Source organism: Hyla sarda, chromosome 12 (assembly GCF_029499605.1).
Source record: "Hyla sarda isolate aHylSar1 chromosome 12, aHylSar1.hap1, whole genome shotgun sequence".
In the NCBI taxonomy this organism is placed as follows: domain Eukaryota; kingdom Metazoa; phylum Chordata; class Amphibia; order Anura; family Hylidae; genus Hyla; species Hyla sarda.
Window position 1 is genome coordinate 13,688,028 of NC_079200.1, and position 13,915 is coordinate 13,701,942.

The following is a 13,915-nucleotide window of genomic DNA, read 5'->3' on the forward strand; positions in this document are numbered from 1 at the left end:
TGTTGACGGATTCCATTGACTTAAATGGGATCTATCGGGTGTACGGTATTTTACTGGAGCTGAGAAAAAAAGATCAGACATGTAGTTTTTTTTTCTCTGATCAACTCTAGTCCGGACCAAGGGCGTACAGATACGCCTGTGGAAATTCCAGTCCCCACTGCTCGCTGGGCGAGGACCGGGATGCCTGCAGAAATCATTCAGCAGGTATCCCATGACAATGCCTGGGGGGGGGGGGGGGGCAGGGGGCTGTCGGAAATTCCGTTCATACATAGTAACATAGCTCATAAGGTTGAAAAAAGACCAGAGTCCATCAAGTTCCACCTATAACCCTAGTGAGTCCCTACTGAGTTGATCCAGAGAAAGGCAAAGAACCCTCATACTAGAGGTAAAAATTCCTTCCCGACTCTAAATATGGCATCAGAATAAATCCCTGGATCAATGTTCTGTCCCTATAAATCTAGAATCCATAACCTGTAATGTTATTTTTCTCCAAAAATGCCTCCAGACCCCTTTTAAATTATTTTGCAGAGTTCACGATGACCACCTCCTCAGGCAGAGAATTCCACAGTCTCACTGCTCTTACAGTAAAGAACCCCCGTCTGTGCTGGTGTAGAAACCTTCTTTCCTCTAGACGTAGAGGATGCCCCCTTGTTATAGATACAGTCCTGGGTATAAATAGATCGTGGGAGAGATCTCTGTACTGTCCCCTGATATATTTATACATAGTTATTAGGTCGCCCCTAAGTCTTCTTTTTTCTAAACTCCCATTCGTCTTTGAATTCTCTCCAGCACCACTATATCTTTCTTGTACACTGGTGCCCAGTACTGTACACAGTATTCCATGTGTGCTCTAACTATGTGATTTGTACAGCGGTAGAATTATTTCCTTGTCGTGGGCATCTATGCCCCTATTGATGCACCCCATGATTTTATTTGCCTTAGCAGCAGGTGCCCGACACTGGTCTCTACAGCTAAATTTACTATTAACTAAGACTCCCAAGTCCTTTTCCATGTCAGTCGTCCCAAGTGTTCTCCCATTTAATACATAATCCCAGCCCGGATTTTTCTTCCCCATGTGCATTACCTTACATTTATCAGTGTTGAACCTCATCTGCCACTTCCCGGCCCAAACCTCCAACCTATATAGATCCATTTGTAACAGTGTACAGGCCCGAGACTGACCCCTCCAGTCCCCACTAGGAACAGTCACCTAATCAGAATAAGTACCATTAATAACCACCCTCTGTTTCCTATCACTGAGCCAGTTACCTACCCCCTTACACACATTCTCCCCCAGCCCCATCCTTCTCATTTTATGCACCAATCTTTCATGTGGCACCGTATCAAATGCTTTGGAAAAGTCCAGATATACGACATCCAGCGATTGCCCCTTGTCCAGTCTGGAGCTCACCTCCTCATAAAAGCTGATCAGGTTAGTTTGACAGGACCGATCCCTCATAAAGCCATGCTGACATGGGGTCATACATTTATTTTTATCAATATACTCCAAAATAGCATCTCTTAGAAAACCCTCAAACAATTTACATACAACGGAGGTTAAACTAACAGGTCTATAAGGGGTCACCTTTTGACCCCTTTTTAAATATTGGCACCACATTTGCCATGTGCCAGTCCTGGGGAACAGTACTTGTTACTATAGAGTCCCTGAATTTTGTAATAATGGGTTGTGTATGTGTAGACCTGGCTTGTAGTTGCAGCAGCAAAGGTGGTAGAATTTGTAGTAGCCAGCAGACAGCAAGTGGTGATGGATTTGTGGTAGGTGTAGTAGCCAGCAGACAGCAAGTGGTGGCGGACTAGTGCTAGTTGTAGGCAGCAGTGGTAGACTAGTGATACATCTAGCCTGGCCTTGTGATGCCGTTCCATGTGTTTATGTAGAGCTGTTTTGCAGAGAAGGCATTGTGCCTGAATTTCTGTATCTATGAGATAAAAAACTGTTTCCACATGGCAGAACAACGTGAAGACATATGTACACCACTACCCTCCTCTGGAAGGTTTTTTCTCGAGCCTACAGATGCTGCAGCTTGGCCGTCACCTGCTCCTGAGCTGATTAGAGCAGCAGGTTCAATTGACAGATGTTCTGGCCCTACCTTGGCTGACACTACAACTATCCTCCTACTCTGAACATGTCACCTCCTCCTCACCTGGTGCCCACATCCTGCCAGCACTACATCATCGTCATCATCAAACTCGTCCCCGCAACTCCTCTCAGTATGAGTTTTTGATGCGCGATCATGGGCTTCTTGCTCCCACTCAGCATATCTACCACCACCATGATGGCTTAAAATATCACAAACACCCCCAGTCCCACTAGTGCTATGCACTTCTGTAGGTCTTTTGACTTTTGGGTTTTTTCTAATCTCTTTCAGCAATTGTGCTCTTGTAATGATCTTGGTGTGACCCCATCTATTAGGGAGCATAACAACAGTCCTGAAGATTCTCCATTTCTGGACAATTTGTCTAGCTGTAGATTGATATAAACCAGGTTTCTTGCTGACACACCCCCTCCCATAGACAAGAATGGAGGGGGTGTGGTGCCCATGACGTCCCGATCACGGCCTCCGGCTACGAGCTTTCTGAACAAAATGTTCAGAACACTGGAGCACCGCAGTACCCCTTTAATACATATTTTTCATTTGTACCCCCAGAATTGCAAAGTGCTGTTGGCCTTATATAAATAAATATTATTATTACTATTATTAGAGTAGTTGTGTCACTAAAACATCCACGAAACCCACACTTTCAATTTTATCTTCCTGATAAAAACATCTTTTGTTATTTAGCTCTTCCATGACTTTTTCTTCCTGCACTGTGGATGTTTACTCAATGTACTCTATAAGACATGAACAGTACAGCTGCATGATTTTTATAAATTTATTGCTAAATTATAACTGGGGCTTAGATAACCATCAGACTGCATTTTAATAGCAATTTACAGAAATATCAAAATAACTCCAAAGGATTCACTTATTTTTTCTTGTAACTGCATGTTTAAACTATATTTCAGATCAGAACCACCGTCTTACTAAATGTCGATAAAGAACCAAACGAGAGTGACAGAATTCATACTTCTAGGTTTTGGAGACCTTCACAGCTTTAATATTATATTGTTCTTGTTTTTCTTAATCGTTTTTCTTTTTACAGTCATGGGAAACCTTCTGATCATCCTTCTGGTGTCGCTCACTGTCCAGCTCCAGTCCCCCATGTATTACTTCCTAAGTCATCTTTCCTTTACCGATCTCGTGATTTCCATTAGTACTCTTCCCAACATGCTCGGTGCCATTCTTTTGGGGGGGATAAAAATGTCTTATCTTGGCTGCATCACACAGTTGTATTTCATCTGTAGTTCAACCATCACTGAATGTTATCTCCTTCCCGTGATGTCCTATGACCGATACCTGGCCATCTGTAACCCCCTAAGATACACTAGTGTCATGGACTACAAGTATCGTATCTGTCTTTCGGTATGGCCATGGTTATTTGGTTTTACACTTGATCTTATTGGAGTCCTTGGGGTGTCAAACTATAATTTTTGCCGTGACAATATCATTGACCATTTCTACTGTGACGTCTCTCCACTTCAGAAGCTTTCCTGCTCGGACTCTTCTCTTGTAGAACTGGAGATCTTTCTGTTTTCTTTGCCAATCTTTATCCTTCCTTGTGGTTTTATCATTGTCACCTATGTATTTATCGTCCTCACCATAGTTAGGATACCGACAACAACCGGCAAACAAAAAGCTTTCTCAACCTGCAGTTCTCACTTTATTGTTGTGGGGACATTTTACGGGACACTAATAGCTAAATACATGATCCCATCTAAAGGACAGTCATTGCTTATTAATAAGATTGTATCCTTATTGCACACGGTATTTACCCCACTGTTTAACCCTATTATATATAGTCTTAGAAACCAGGATATAAAAATGGCACTTAAAAAGCTCAGTGACCAATATCTTGCCCTATGAAATATGCAGAACACTTTTATATTAGGTCTGCGCCAAATATGAATCTGTTGGTTTCTCTGTTGAGGTTTCTGCCCATATTTATGTAAAGAATAAAGCAGCATGCAAGTCCTCTCTAACCATCTAAAAGAAACCTCAACCGATCCCCTACATACCCCACTAGGGAGAACCAATATGCACCATTTGAGACCATTATTATAAATTTAAGTTTTTGCATGAACAAGTTTATAGCCAGGCAACCTACTACTTAGGGTGTTTTAATCCATGCTTTACTACTTGGCAAGCTCTGGATTGTATAATGTTGGATAAAAGCAACTAAGCATGGTTATATGTGACTTATACCAGAGAAATCAATGCAATGTCATGTTCAACATGTTGTTGGAAAGTGCAACCATTCTGCATTCTGTGAAATAAACCCGTCCTTACCGTTCTGGTTGTGTCCTGTTGTCCGGTCAGCGCTGAATTATACTGCCATTTGTTTCCTGTGAAGCCATTTCCCTCATCTTAGGATGGTCAGACAGAGTGGGTCAGTGACAAATGGACAGACTAAGCACAAAATTAGTAGATAAGGGGCTAAACCAAAAACAAGCAAGAGAGTCAAAACCTAGAGATGAACGTGGTACAAAATCAGTACATAAAGAATCAGTAGGTTGTGCTGAACAAAGACAGAAGACAAAAGCAAGGTCAGGGAACAGGCAAACATTCAGGATCTAGGGAAACAATGGCATGGAAGCAGTGCAGCTGCTGGTTTGAATATCCCTCCTTCAGGAGCTGTGAGCTCCAGAACTGAGCTGATCGGTCCAGCACTTCCACCTTTCAATTGGGTGACAGGGCTGTCAGTAATATGACACACAGCCCCTACTGAACAGAGTTGTCATAGAGACCCCTGTACGCCCCCGGCTGTGCTCTGCAGGAAACAGGTGCAGCGCAGAAGCGGGTTCAGGTAGGTTTTTCATAATAGGGGTCAGAATTTAAGGTAAAAGGTAAAAAGAAGGGGTTCATTAAGAAGTACAACTTGTCCCTCATAGAGTTCTGTTAAGAAATAACAGAGAAATAAAAAATCCGAAGAAGGTGACATGGAAAAAAAAACTTGATAAGAAGAGGTTAAGCTTCTTACACCCTACACAACACAAGAGGGTGATTATTTATCTTGTTCAAATGTGGGTCCTTCATGTCTCAATCCAATTGTCACTGACTAAAATCAGGCATAGAGAATAAGATAGCCTTCTTTTCTTATCCCCTCAATCGTTATCATGAAAATTCCCATTCCTAATAGAATGACCAGGTCATGGGTGCAAGAGTAGCCCTGATACAGGAGGCATTCAGAGGGAGATTTCTCAAAACTTGTGCAGAAGAAAAATTGCCCAGTTGCCCATGGCAACCAATCAGATCGCTTCTTTCATTTCTGAAAGTGTCTCTGGAAAATGAAAGAAGCGATCTGATTGGTTGCTATGGGCAGCTGGTCATTTTTTCCTCTGGACCGGTTTTGATAAATCTCCCCCAATGTGTGTGGGGTAGCGGCTCCCCAGTTAAAGGGGCACTCCGCTGCTCAGCGTTTGGAACAAACTGTTCCAAATGCTGGAGCCGGGAGCTCGTGATGTCATTACCCGCCCCTCATACAATCACGCCCCGCCCCCTCAATTCAAGTATATGGGAGGGGATGTGATGGCTGTCACACCCCCTCGCATAGACTTGCATTGAGGGGGCAGGGGCGTGGCATCATGAGGGGCGGGGCTATGACGTCACAAGATAACAGGATTTTTATTTTAAACATGAAAACTTACAATGCACTGTTCCAAATTATTACACACAGTAAGTTGCAAAACACTTTATAGGTTGTAAAGAACTGAAAATGGTCATTTCCTGCGTTTGCAGCATTTACTGAAATCAAAAGCTATTTCAATGAAACTTTTAACAACATTTTAACTTTAAAACATTTTAACAGGTCACGTTACATTTTAACATAGGACCCTTATTTGATAGCAGCTTCCCAAGTCTTACATTCATTGAAATTGTAAATTTTTGAACAGTTTCTGCTTGAATTTGTTTGCAAGATGTCAGAATAGCTTCCCAGAGTTGCTGTTTGGATGTAAACTGCCTCAGACCCTCATAGATCTTTTGCTTGAGGATGCTCCCAAGGTTCTCAATAGGATTGAGGTCAGGGGAGGATGGAGGCCACACCATGACTTTCTGTCCTTTTATCCCCATAGCAGCCATTGATGCAGAGGTATTGTTTGCAGCATGAGATGGTGCATTGTCATGTATGAACATGATTTTATTATGGTAAGCATAGTTCTTCCTTCTGTACCAGGGAAGAAAGTGGTCAGTCAGAAACTCCACATACTTTGCAGAAGTCATCTTTACACCTTCAGGGACCAGCTCTCTTCCCATCATTCTGGACCAAAACATGACTCCACCACCACCTTGCTGATGTCGCAGTCTTGTTGGAACAGGGTGGCCGTCCACCAACCATCTACTACTCCATCCATCAGGGTTGCATGGCACTCATCAGTGAACAGGACTGTTTGAAAATTTGTCTTTATGTATTTTTTCTGCTCAATGCAGCCGCTACTGCTTGTGAGCATTGGTTAGTGGTGGCCGTATAGAAGCTTTATGCACAGTTGCAAGACTCTGGAGGACTCTACACCTTGATGCCTGTTGGACTCCAGAGGCACCAGCAGCTTCAAATATCTGTTTGCTGCTATGTAATGGTATTTTAGCAGCTGCTCTCTTGATCCAATGCATGGATCTGGGAGAAATCTTGCTCAATGTGCCTTTATCTGCACAAACCCGTCTGTGCTCTGAATCAGCCACAAATCTCTTAATAGTGCGATGATCACGCTTAAGTTTTCTTGAAATATCTAATGTTTTCATACCTCATTCAAAGCATTGAACTATTTCACTCTTTTCGGCAGCAGAGAGATACTTTTTCTTCCCCATATTGCTTGAAAATGGTGTCTGCTTAATAATGTGAAACACCCACCTTTAGTAGTTTTTCCTTAGATTGGGCTCACCTGGCAATCTAATTATCACAGGTGTCCGAGATTGTTTTCAGTGATCAAAAGAGCCCAGAGACACAATGTATCCATGAGTTACACTGAAAAACAAAATATTTCATCTTTGCGACACTTAAATTGAATTTGCATAATAATTTGGAACAGGGTGTAATCATGATAGGTGTGAGTAGATAATTATTTTAAAGGGGTATTCCAGACATAAACAAAGGATAGGGGATAAGATGTCTGATCGCAGGGGGCCCTCCGGGCTGCTGCTCCAGTCGTGGAAACCTCTGTGTTTCCGGGACTGCAGACGTGTCGTCGCACCACTCCCCCTCCATTTATGTCTATGGGAGGGGTTTCAGAGACAGGAGCATCAGCCTGGCATAGAATGCGGGTGGTGCACGGAGATCGCGGGAGGACCCAGCCGCAGACATCTTATCCCCTGTCCTTTGGATAGGGATAAAGATGTTTATGGCCAGAATACCCCTTTAAATGACACAAAAAATGGCCAACATGAAGAATACAGCTGAAATATAACTCTCCCATTACACATATATCCAACATACAAAAAAGCCTTTACCCGTCTTCGCCATCTGTTTGCCATTTCATGACTATTTGCAGAGTTCAGGATCCTAAATAATTTTTGCATAGAAAACCTATTTAAATGCTGTACATACCTAGACGTTTTAGCTTTGTGGGAACAGTTTGGGTTCGGCCCTTTTCTTTTCCACCATGACTGGGCCCCAGTGCACAAAGCGAGGTCCATAAATGCATGGAGGGGGAATATGTTATGGTAGAACTTGACTGGCTGTACAGAGCCCGGACCTCAACCATTTGGGATGAACTAGAAGGGAATCTCTGCCCCAGGACCTCTCCTTCACCACCAGGGTCTTACATCACAAATGCTCTTATGGGTGAGTGGGCAAAAATGACCACAGTCACCTCCAAAATATTGCAGAAAATCTTCCCAGAAGAATGTAGGCTGGTATACAATGCATATAGATAGTTTTCATGGCCTTTAACTCTTTCCATATTTTGCTATGTTAAAGGGGATAGGGGATAAGATGTATGATCTCTGCTGCTGCAACTCAGTCATCCGGTCAACAGAACGAACTTCGCTCCATGCCTGATGACTAGCGATGCGGTGCTGACATCATGGCCACGCCCCCTCAGTCTCAATGCAAGTCTATGGGAGGGGGTGTGACGGCCGCCACACCCCCTCCCATAGACTTGCATTGAGGCCGTGACGTCACGAGGGGGCGTGGCCGTGACATCACAAGCCTCTGTTGCCACAGCCATTGTTCTAAACGAACGTCGGGTGCCACAGGGAGATCGCTAGGGGAAAGAACTACACAACTTGTGGAGCATACAGCAGCTGATAAGTACTGGAAGGGTTAAGATTTTAAATAGTAATTTAAATAACTGTTTACCTTTCTGGCACCTGATTTTTTTTTTTTTTTTTTTATGTTTTCCACCAAAGTACCCCTTTAACATTTTTGCCTTACTTTATGAATGTTTATGCAGTTGTTATGCTGTTATGCTGATGTAATGATGTTTTTTCCTTTATGAGCAGTGGGAATACAATAAATATCCCCTTGATGTTTGGCAACTGCATTTATCTACGGCAAAATCCTATAAAAGCCAATGAGACCATCAGACTATAGAATCGCTGCCCAAAAACCAACTATATCCCATTGTAGGTGCGGAGGCCTCCTTTCCTTTCAGGCTTTCTAATGCTTTTGATGCTTCTTATAAGGACAGAAGTGGCACTTGAGTTATATTGGGCATTTTTATTTTCTGACATTTTTAGACTTGTACTAAGATACCTCAAGAAGGTCGCTCATCTTCAACCGTGAATTCATGTTAGTATGCCGAATTTCTGCTGCCATTTTTTTAACCCCTTAAGGACACAGGGACTTTTCATTTTTCTGCACATTGGTTTTTTTTTCTCCTCGCCTTCTAATAGATATAACGCTTTAAAATTTGCACTTACAGACCCATCAATTGTACTTACATCTCTCATTTTAGCACCAAATCTATGGAGAAACAAAATATATATATATATATATATATATATATATATATATATATATAATTTATTTATTTTTATTTTTTTGAAGGCCGAAATTAAGAAAAGAAAAACACAATTTTTTTGCACATTTTGGGGCCTTCCATACAATTGGAATTCTACCCAAATTTTATAGGTTTTGTTTTATTTTACTACTTTTAAATGATTATAACTTTGTGCACAAAAAATAGTATGCTTAAAATTCTCCACTTTTGACCCTTATAACTCTTTTATTTTTCCGTATACGGGGTTGTTTGAGGTCTCATTATCTGCGCCATGATACATAGTTTTTTATCAGTACCATTTTTTGTTTTGATTGGATTTCTTTTATCGTTTTTTTAAAAAAAAATTCCCTGGTACATGAAGTGAACAAAAATCTGCAATTCTGGACTTTAGTATTTTATTTTAAGGTTCACGGCATTGCCTGTGCAGTTTGGTAAACTTTATATTTTAATAATTCAATTCAATAATTCAAGCAGAAAAACCAAGCGCAACTATGTGCTGTTAATCCTTGCGGTGAGTGTCTTCCGTAAATAATCAGAATGCGCTCACCTTTAAAGGGGTACTCCAGAGGAAAACATGTTTTTTTTTTTTTTTTTAAATCAACTGGTGCCAGAAAGTTAATCAGATTTTTAAATGACTTCTATTTAAAATTCTTTACCCTTCCAGTACTTTTTAGCAGCTGTATGCTACCGAGGAAATTCTTTTCTTTTTGAATTTCTTTTTTTGTCTTGTCCACAGTGCTCTCTGCTGACACCTGATGCCCGTATCAGAAACTGTCCAGAGCAGGAGAAAATCCCCATGACAAACCAGGTGTCAGCAGAGAGCACTGTGGACAAGACAAAAAAAATAATTCAAAAAGAAAAGAATTTCCTCTGTAGCACACAGCTGCTAAAAAGTACTGGAAGGGTAAAGATTTTTTAATAGAAGTGATTTACAAATCTGTTTAACTTTCTGGCACCAGTTGATTTAAAAAAATGAAAAAAATGTTTTACACCGAAGTACCCCTTTAAGTGTTGTACCATGAGAACAACACCACTGTACACTTGTAACCAACTATGTGGTTCTGATTAGAAGAGTGCAGCCGGCATCGGTCCCGTCCTCACGACGTTATGCTGTATACACATACGCTGTATACAGAGCTGTAAAAGACGATGTCCTCAGACGCTCTCTTTCAGTAGGTTAATAAATCTTAACCGAGACAGACCAATAAAATAATAAAGGTTTATTTAACAGAGTAAACGGACAACGCGTTTCAAGGGGCGGGACCCCCATTTCTGTGGTAAACTGTGTATCTTAAAAATGTATTCATAGAACAATTATTATATTTAGCACATTCTATTGAACTTATTATGTATAAAATAGACACCATAATGACATTTCCACTTAAAACTATATATAAAGACAAGACTATTTTTTATATTTAGCAGATTCTATTGTGCTTATTATGCATAAAATAGGCACCGTAATAAAAATTTCCACTTAAAATGATATAAAAAGATAAGACTATTATGATTATATATAGTATGTAGGTGTTTTAAAGGGAGGGGGAATCTTATATGATAGCGAAGATATCTATCTATCAGATATAAAATATAATATATAAAATAATATAAATGGGAGCATAAAAGTATTCCAGACTAGGTAAAAAAAAGAACCACTTTGTTTCAATGCAATCAAAGCATAAGCAATTCAATTTCTAGATATATTTATAAGGCCCACATAACCATTAGTATTAATGAAATATAATAACCATTTGCATTGTTAAAATAATAATAAATAAGCTCCGTTACTTCCTTAAGACCATAGGGCTGTAACGTATTTTAACAGGGGGACTAGAGGGGGGATTCAAACTTTTATTAGGGGAGGAGCTTATTCCCATTTGTCAAATACCTGTTTGGCTTCTTTATTCCAGATCAGGGCTTCTATCTCACATTATGTCTATGAAGAATGAAACGAGAGTGACAGAATTCATTCTTCTAGGTTTTGGAGACCTTCACAGCTTTAATGTTGTATTCTTCATTTTCTTCTTAATCGTTTTCCTTTTTACAGTCATGGGAAACCTTCTGATCATCCTTCTGGTGTCGCTCACTGTCCAGCTCCGGTCCCCCATGTATTACTTCCTTTGCCATCTTTCCGTTTCCGACCTCGTACTTTCGACAAATACTCTTCCCAATATGCTCAGCGCCATTCTTCTGGGAGGGACAACAATAAGTTATGTTGACTGCATTGCACAGTTGTATTTCTTCAGCGGAACGACTTTCACAGAATGTTTTCTCCTTCCAGTGATGTCCTATGACCGATACCTGGCCATCTGCAACCCCTTGAGATACTCCAGTATTATGGTCATGAAATGTCAGATTTGTCTTTCTCTATGGCCATGGTTGCTGGGTCTTACACTTAATCTTATTGGGGTCTTACCAATATCCAGCTATAATTTTTGCCGTGACAATATCATTGACCATTTCTACTGTGAAATTTCTCCTCTCCAGATGCTTTCTTGCTCGGACACTTCTCTCATAGAACTGGAGACCTTTCTGTTTTCTATGCCAATCTTTATCCTTCCTTGTGGTTTTATCATTGTCACCTATGTATTTATCGTCCTCACCATAGTCAGGATACCAACAACATCGGGCAAACAAAAGACTTTCTCTACCTGCAGTTCTCACCTTATTGTTGTGGGGACATTTTACGGGACACTAATAGCTAAATACATGATCCCATCTCAAGGACAGTCATTGCTTATTAATAAGATTGTATCCTTACTGCACACGGTATTTACCCCACTGTTTAACCCTATTATATATAGTCTTAGAAATCAGGATATAAAGATGGCGCTTAAAAAACTTTCCGATCTATAATGAGAAGAATTGTTTCAACGTCATGTCACATAAGAGATAAAATGTATTTCAAATGAATTTATAGTTGAATATTCCATTGAGGTTTCTCTTAAAGGAGTACTGCAGCCTTCACGCCCCCTCCTATAGACATGAATGGAGGGGGTGTGGCATGATGTCTCCTGCCGCAGAAACCCAGTGTTCTAAACATACTGTTTAGAATGCTGGGTGCTGCATGGAGATCGCAGGGGGTCCCAGTGTTGGGACCCCCGTAATCAGATATCTTGGATAGACATTCTTTGGATAGGGGGATGAGATAGGCGGAGTACCCCTTTATGATGCTCCTGATGGCCTGGTTCAGGGAATTTCAGAGATCTCTTTCGGAGCAAAACAATCCTCCTTATAGGAAGCTTGTCTCAGTATTTTCGGGTATTTCTTTGCAATAAACCTGGCCCGCAATGTTTCACTCTGCTTACAGATGTCAGGTATAATTGCATCGTGCAGTCTAAGGCCTTCTCATCACTGCTGAGCTTTCTATAGCCCAAAAGCGTAACCCTGATGCCTACCTTTATAGGGCTCTCCAGGAAGGACCCAGCGGGGTGCCATCTTGTTACTTAAATGGGTACTTTGGTGGATTTTCTTAATTTTTTTTTTTTACATCAACTGGTGCCAGAAAGTACAGATTTGTAAATTACTTCTATTGAAAAATCTTAATCCTTTTAGTATTTATTAGCTGCTGTATGCTCCACAGGAACTTGTGTAGTTCTTTTTTGTCTGACCACAGTGCTCTCTGCTGACACCTCTGTCGATGTCAGGAACTGTCCGGAACAGGATATGTTTGCTATGGGATTTGTTCCTTCTCTGGACAGTTCCTGACACAAACAGAGATGTCAGCAGAGAGCACTGTGGCCAGGCAGAAAAGAACAACTCAACTTCCCTGTCAGGATCCGGGTACTGAGAGGATACTGGTGGTGGATCCTCTGTGTCAGTGGGGTGATGACGTGGGCCGTACCAGGGGAACGGAGTCTAAGGGGTTACTGGTATTCACCAGAGCCCGCCGCAAAGCGGGATGGACTTGCTGCGGCAGGTAACCCCCAGGTCGTTCCACCCGATAACGACTCAACCCCGACTGACTGCTGAGATAGGCGCGGTACAAGGGATTAGGCAAGAGCAAGGTCGGACGTAGCAGAAGGTCAGGGCAGGCAGTAAGGATCGTAGTCAGGGGCAACAGCAGGAGGTCTGGAACACTGGCTTGGGACATACAAGGAACGCTTTCACTGGCACAATGGCAACAAGATCCGGCAATACAGGGAAGGGGAAGTGAGGTAATATAGACCAGTGCACAGGTGTATTAACTAATTTGGGCCAGGCACCAATCAGCGGCGCACTGGCCCTTTAAATCACAGAGAGCCGGCGCGCGCGCGACCTAGGGAGCGGGGCCGCGCGCGCCGGGACTGAACAGACGGAGGACGGGTCTGGTAAGCAGGCTGGCATGCGAACCGTGAGCGGGCGCGTCCCGCATCGCGGATCGCATCCCTGCTAGGGACACTATCGCAGCGCTCCCGGTCAGCGGGTCTGACCGGGGCGCTGCGAGCAGGTAAACGCTGCGAGCGTTCCGGGGAGGAGCGGGGACCCGGAGTGCTCGGCGTAACAGTACCCCCCCCCCCCCCCTTGGGTCTCACCCTCTTTTTGGAACCCGAAAATTTGTGAATGAGGTCTTTGTCGAGGATGTTATCCTCGGGTTCCCACGACCTCTCCTCAGGACCGCAATTCTCCCAATCTACGAGAATTTTTTTTTACCTCTGACCGTCTTAGACGCAAGAATTTCTTTAACAGAGAAGACATCGGAGGAACCGGAGACAGGAGCTGGAGCGACAACCTTGGGAGAGAAGCGGTTAAGGATAAGCGGTTTAAGGTGAGAAACATGAAAAGCGTTAGGAATACGGAGAGAAGGGGGAAGAAGGAGTTTGTAGGAGACAGGATTGATTTGTAACTTGATTTTAAAGGGTCCAAGATAACGTGGTCCCAGTT

At 42.2% G+C, this 13,915-nt stretch overlaps 2 protein-coding genes across 2 annotated transcripts; both read left to right on the forward strand.

Annotated features, from left to right (window-relative positions):
* The first annotated feature begins 3,047 nt into the window (after positions 1-3,047).
* LOC130296938 (olfactory receptor 6-like) lies at positions 3,048-3,983 on the forward strand. The gene has a single exon (XM_056549004.1). The coding sequence runs from the start codon at positions 3,048-3,050 to the stop codon at positions 3,981-3,983; it is 936 nt and encodes a 311-aa protein (XP_056404979.1).
* A 7,001-nt stretch (positions 3,984-10,984) lies between these two features.
* LOC130296939 (olfactory receptor 11L1-like) lies at positions 10,985-11,908 on the forward strand. The gene has a single exon (XM_056549005.1). It carries the CDS (start codon positions 10,985-10,987, stop codon positions 11,906-11,908), a length of 924 nt encoding a protein of 307 aa, XP_056404980.1.
* Positions 11,909-13,915: the final 2,007 nt, after the last annotated feature.

Bases quoted from the DNA above. Each gene is read 5' to 3' on its own strand.
- LOC130296938 (XM_056549004.1), top strand. From the start codon at position 3,048: ATGTCGATAAAGAACCAAACGAGAGTGACAGAATTCATACTTCTAGGT.
- LOC130296939 (XM_056549005.1), top strand. From the start codon at position 10,985: ATGTCTATGAAGAATGAAACGAGAGTGACAGAATTCATTCTTCTAGGT.